Here is a 5,501-nt window from a genome sequence, read left to right on the forward strand (position 1 = left end):
TATGTTAAAAGCCACTGGGTCCAGGACTTGAACTGTGATCAACGATATGGGAGTCCACTGCCTTTGCCACTATGCCACCTGCTGGCCCCTGCCTTTAATTTTTAACTCTGAAGGGTACTGTCAGGGGCCGCCAGTATAGGTCTTGTGAAGGTCTGGAGGCTGGTGCTTTCTTCTCGTGTTTCTATTCCGTTTTTCCTGTAGTGCTTTTATAGTAAGGAGAGGCTACAAAAGGGACTAAACTGTTGGCATCAGGGACGCTGGCTGTTTGTAGTGGTTTCCTATTGTACTGTATGTAGTTTGACAATTATTCTTGGTTTTTGTTTGTTTGTAGTCTCCTATTTTGGTTTTGTTTTAAAAAGTTATTTGTTTTATTTGATTATTATTACTATTCAGCTTGACCAGAGAGAGACATAGAGAGAGAGAAAGTCAGCTACCATGCCTGAGACTTGAACTGTAGTTGGCCATGTAGGAGGCCAATGTCTTAACCACCACTCCACTTGCTGACCCTGAATTTTTTAAGGTTTTTCCCATAGAGCATGTGTGCTCACTGGAGAGAGAGAGAGAGACAGACAGATATGGGGGTAGTGAGAAATGAGCCCTCTAGGGGGGTCCCTGCTCCTCTAGTCTGCTCTCAAGATTTGGGCATGCATGCACATGCGCCCAGCGTGATTTTCAGGCCACCAGGTCCAGGACTGCAATCACAGTCAGCCATGTGGGGATCAGCACCGTAGCCTCCATTCAGCTGCTGGCCTCTTGATTTCTATTCTTTTCCTTTTTTTTTTTTTTTTTTTTTTTAATTATTAAGGTTTTTTGTCACAGGGCACATGTGCTAGGAGAACACAGAGATAGAGAGGAAAGGCAAGGGAATCCTCTCCTCCCCGGTGGCCATGCTACAATCTTTTCTTTTCCATTCTCCTCTTGGATTTTGGATTTTGGGCACGTATGCACATGAGCCTGATGTGATATCCAGCGTGATTTTCAGGCCGCCAGGTTAGAGACTTGAACCTTTGTCAGTCGAGTAGAAGTCCAGGGGCCTAACCACCATGCCACCTGCTGGCATCCTTTCTTTTTCTTTAATTAATTAATTAATTTATTTAATTTGACCAGAGAGAGAGAGAGAGTAAGTAAGAAAGAAAGCCCCGCTTGAACCATGGTTGGCCATATGGGAGTCCAGCGTCAGAACCACCACGCCACCTGCTGGCCCCTCTTTTTCATTTTTTTTATTAATTTAATTTTTTTTTTTTTGGAGAGGTTTTTGCTATAGGGCACGTGTGCTTGCCAGACAGACAGAGAGAGACAGAGAGACAGAAAGCGAGAAATCACCCCCCAAGGGGGGATGGCCATGCCGCAATCCCTTCTCCTCCATTCTCCTCTCAGGATCTTGGGCACGCATGCACACGCGCCTGGCGTGAGTTTAAGTCTCCGGGTCTGGGACTCGAACTGCAGTCGACTACATGGGAGTGCAGTGACATAGCCATTACACTAACTGCTGGTCCCAACTGGCCCCTCTTTTTAAAATTTTTTTCCAAGAGAGATTTTTGCTGTGGGGCATGTGCACTCGCCAGAGAGACAAAGAGACAAAAAGTGAAAAATCACCCCTGCAGTGGGGCACGGTCATGCCGCAGCCCTTTTTCTTCCATCGTTCCTCTCGTCAGGATTTGGGGCACGTACACACACCTGGTGTGTGTTTTCAAGCTGTCAGGACTGAGATTCAAACTGCCTTCAACTTCCTGGGATCCTGTTCCCAACGCACAGTGCTTTACCACTGCACTATGGGGCTGCCCAAGTTTGCCAGTTTTTTGTGTTATAAACATCACTGAGCAGGAACAACTGAGTCAGGAGCCGGAAAGGAGATAGTAGTAAATGAGGGGAACACAAGTTTTCAAAATGGGGCGTAAGCTGAAGAAGGCCGATCCGTGGGAGACGAGGCTTGGGAGGCACCTGGGCACGAGGTGTGTGTGCTGCTGTTCACCAGGTGGGACCTGTCTAGGCGCAGGGCAGACAGACCCTCTTCCTTCCCAAAGTTCGGCTGCCCTTGCTAACGCCATCTTCCGGGCTGCTCTTTGCCAGGTTCTAGGTGCCCATGAGGCCCCGTGGAGGAGCATCTCCTCAGTAAGTACCTGCCCGTGTGGTCTGTGTGTGTGCTCGTACACGTGTGTGTGCTTATGTCTGCACCTGCGTGCAAGGGGCCTGCATGCATGTTTGTACATGTGTGTCCACACACATCCCTGTGCCTTTTCTTTGCTCGGTACTTGCCTGTGTGGTATGTGTGTGTGCTTGTGCATGTGTGCACGCACACGTGTATACACCTGTGTTTGCATGTGCACATGCATGCACGTGTGACTTTGCCCAGTAAGTGCCTGCCTGTGTGCTGTGTGTGTGCACATACGTCTGTACGCCTGTGAGAGGTGTGCATGTGCAGGCACCCGTCCCTCTGCTCCCTGGCCCCCGTGTCCTTCCTCCACCACACGGTCACCTGAGGGCAGCCCCCGAACTGTGTCCGACGGCGCTCCCGTCACAGCCTAGTTCTCCACCTTGGCTGACCGTGTCTTCTTTCTGCTCCCCTACTAGCAACAAGCAATTGTGAGTATTCTTCTCTTCTGCCTGCCACATTTGGGGGGCTCTTAGTGGTGTAGTGGGGGTGGGGCTGCTGCTGGCTGGGGAGCCCCAGATATGCAGCCCTGGCAGGAAGAAGGAAACTGACTCGAGCCCCTGGGTGCTGAACGTGGGGGCACCCAGAGGCCTGCCTTCACCCATATCCTTTCCTCGGCTAAGTATGGCGGGCGGCACACGGTGACCATGATCCCAGGGGACGGCATCGGGCCTGAGCTCATGCTGCACGTCAAGTCTGTGTTCAGGTATGGAATGCAGGCTCACCTCTCCTCGCCTTACCTTTGTGCCAAGAGCATGTGAGCTCAGAAGCCCACCAGCCAGGGCTTTGGGCAGAGCACCCAGCAGAGCAGTGGCAGGAAGGCCTGTAAGGGTGGGCTTCTGGGCCCCCAGGCTGGCCTGGGCTTGGGAGGGTGGCACCGGGAAGACCCTGGACCAGCCCGTTGACCTGGCTCTGCCCCAGGCATGCGTGTGTGCCGGTGGACTTTGAAGAGGTTCATGTGAGCTCCAATGCCGACGAAGAGGACATCCGCAATGCCATCATGGCCATCCGCCGCAACCGCGTGGCCCTGAAGGGTGAGCTTGGGGCCAGGCCAGGGCACGTACATGATTCCTTTCATCCCTGCACCGATGCTGGCGGGGCTTTTCTGGCTAGAGAGCACTCTGTGCTTGGCGATAGGCAGAGGCCCTGTAGGCCAGTCCACATTATTCTGAGGCCTCAGGGGCTAGAGGGTGTGTGGGGGCCTGTCCACTGCCAGGCTCCCTCCTGCGGCAGCCTTCTCCGCTTGGGTCAGCACAAACCAGGTGTCCCAGGGATGCAGCTCGGCCCCCGCTGCAGCCTGGGCTTGAGCTGGCCCAGCTGTGGATGGGCTGGGGGGGGATTCTGGCCTTCCCTCCCAAGCCAACTTCAGCTCGTCACCCACTCTGCCTGGGGAATATGTAAGCCAAGACCAAACCAGGTGGGGTCCTGGGCCTTGGCAGTGGAGGGGCCTACATGCCAGCCATGGGGTGCCCTCAGGCACCCTGGGTAGGACAAGGTGGGCAGGGTGCAGCTCAGAGGGGAGGCAGCCCTGGTGTGCTGCCTGGCACCGTCTGACCTCTTTCTCCCAGCGTCTCCTGCTGCCCTGGCCTTGCTGGGCTCTGCCTGCCCCCTGGCTGGGGCATGTGTGATGCCTTGATGCAGGGCTTGGCAGTAACCTTGGCCAAGGTCACCTTGCTGGAGGCAGCCCGGCTGGCCAGTCTGTTAGGCAGGAACAGTCACTCCCTGTCGAGGCAGCCCCTGGCCGTGCTCCACTCGTTCGTGGATTTGTCCACGTAGTGGCCATGTGCTGTGGGAGACTTCTCCTGGAAGTGGCACTGAGCACTCCAGGCAGCGTTCTGCCACCTCGGTACGTGCTCCTGGGGCTGGGAAAGGGGGCCTCCCTCCAGCCTGCTGTCTTGATTTTGCCCTGCAGGCAACATCGAAACAAACCATAACTTGCCACCATCCCATAAATCCCGAAACAACATCCTCCGGTGAGAGTGCAGGGCCTGGGCTGGCGGCCTGGTGGGTGTCCGGGGGGGTTACAAGCGGAATCTGGCCTGGCCGGCTGCCAGACAGGCCAGCCTGCCTCTCTCTCTGTGCCCCTGCTAGCACCAGCCTGGACCTCTATGCCAACGTCATCCACTGTAAGAGCCTGCCGGGAGTGGTGACCCGGCACAAGGACATAGACATCCTCATTGTCCGGGAAAACACGGAGGGCGAGTACAGCAGCCTGGAGCATGAGGTGGGTGGGGCCTGGAGGGCCCGCTCGGGCCGTGGGGGCTAGGATGTGCCTGGCAGGGCCAGTGCCGGGAGGAAGAGGACGGCCCTCGGAGGGCAGGGCCTAGGAACACTCAGGTGGGCTGCTTCCCGCCACGTGCCTGGCCCACCGTGCACTCGGCCGGCCTGGCCCCTTCTCAGAGCGTGGCAGGAGTGGTGGAGAGCCTGAAGATCATCACCAAGGCCAAGTCCCTGCGCATCGCCGAGTACGCCTTCAGACTGGCTCAGGAGAGCGGCCGCAAGAAAGTGACGGCTGTGCACAAGGCCAACATCATGTACGTGCCCTCCGCCTGTCAGAGCTTAGGGCCCCGCACCCTGGCCACCCGCTGGGGGCCACACCCAGGGACACCGCTGTTACTAGAGGACACGTTAGACGCTAGGCCCCAGCCACCCCTGGCCCTCTGCACGCCTCGTCCTCTGGCTGATAGCGTCCTCTCTCCGCCCCCAGGAAACTGGGTGATGGGCTCTTCCTCCAGTGTTGCAAGGAGGTGGCAGCTCGCTACCCCCAGATCACCTTCGAGAACATGATTGTGGACAACACCACCATGCAGGTAGCCAGCCCCCTGGGCCCCACAGCCCCCTACCCTGGGTGCCCAGGCTCGTATCACCCATGTCCCTGAGTTGGCCCCTCAGCTGCTCCTTGGTCCCCAGCTGGTGTCCCGGCCGCAGCAGTTTGATGTCATGGTGATGCCCAATCTCTACGGCAACATTGTCAACAACGTCTGCGCAGGGCTGGTTGGGGGCCCAGGCCTTGTGGCTGGAGCCAACTACGGCCACGTGTACGCTGTGTTTGAGACGGTGAGTGGCAACAGTGGTGCCGGGGCCCTCCACAGGCCGCGCGGCCAGGGGCACTGTCCAACCCCAGGTGCTTTCATCTTCCCAAGAGAAACCCCGGACCCTGTAGCAGTCTCCCTGTTCCCACTCCTGGGCCCCTGCTTTCTGTCTCCGTTCATCACCCACCCCCCGCACCCTGCCTTTGCAGGCGACAAGGAACACAGGCAAGAGCATCGCCAACAGGAACATCGCTAACCCCACGGCCACACTGCTGGCCAGCTGCATGATGCTCGACCACCTCAAGTAAGTGGCTCCC

At 56.9% G+C, this 5,501-nt stretch overlaps 1 protein-coding gene across 1 annotated transcript in view; it reads left to right on the forward strand.

Annotated features, from left to right (window-relative positions):
- Positions 1-5,501, forward strand: part of IDH3G (isocitrate dehydrogenase (NAD(+)) 3 non-catalytic subunit gamma) — a 6,164-nt gene that overhangs the window by 236 nt on the left and 427 nt on the right. Inside the window, exons 2-9 of the mRNA XM_027767574.1 lie at positions 2,740-2,858; positions 3,074-3,186; positions 4,065-4,125; positions 4,244-4,376; positions 4,553-4,686; positions 4,860-4,962; positions 5,063-5,209; positions 5,394-5,489. Coding sequence (XP_027623375.1) covers positions 2,740-2,858; positions 3,074-3,186; positions 4,065-4,125; positions 4,244-4,376; positions 4,553-4,686; positions 4,860-4,962; positions 5,063-5,209; positions 5,394-5,489 — 906 coding nt within the window. The remainder of the gene's footprint in view (positions 1-2,739; positions 2,859-3,073; positions 3,187-4,064; positions 4,126-4,243; positions 4,377-4,552; positions 4,687-4,859; positions 4,963-5,062; positions 5,210-5,393; positions 5,490-5,501) is intronic.

This window comes from Tupaia chinensis, unplaced genomic scaffold, assembly GCF_000334495.1.
Source record: "Tupaia chinensis unplaced genomic scaffold, TupChi_1.0 Scaffold144326_1, whole genome shotgun sequence".
Taxonomy (NCBI): domain Eukaryota; kingdom Metazoa; phylum Chordata; class Mammalia; order Scandentia; family Tupaiidae; genus Tupaia; species Tupaia belangeri.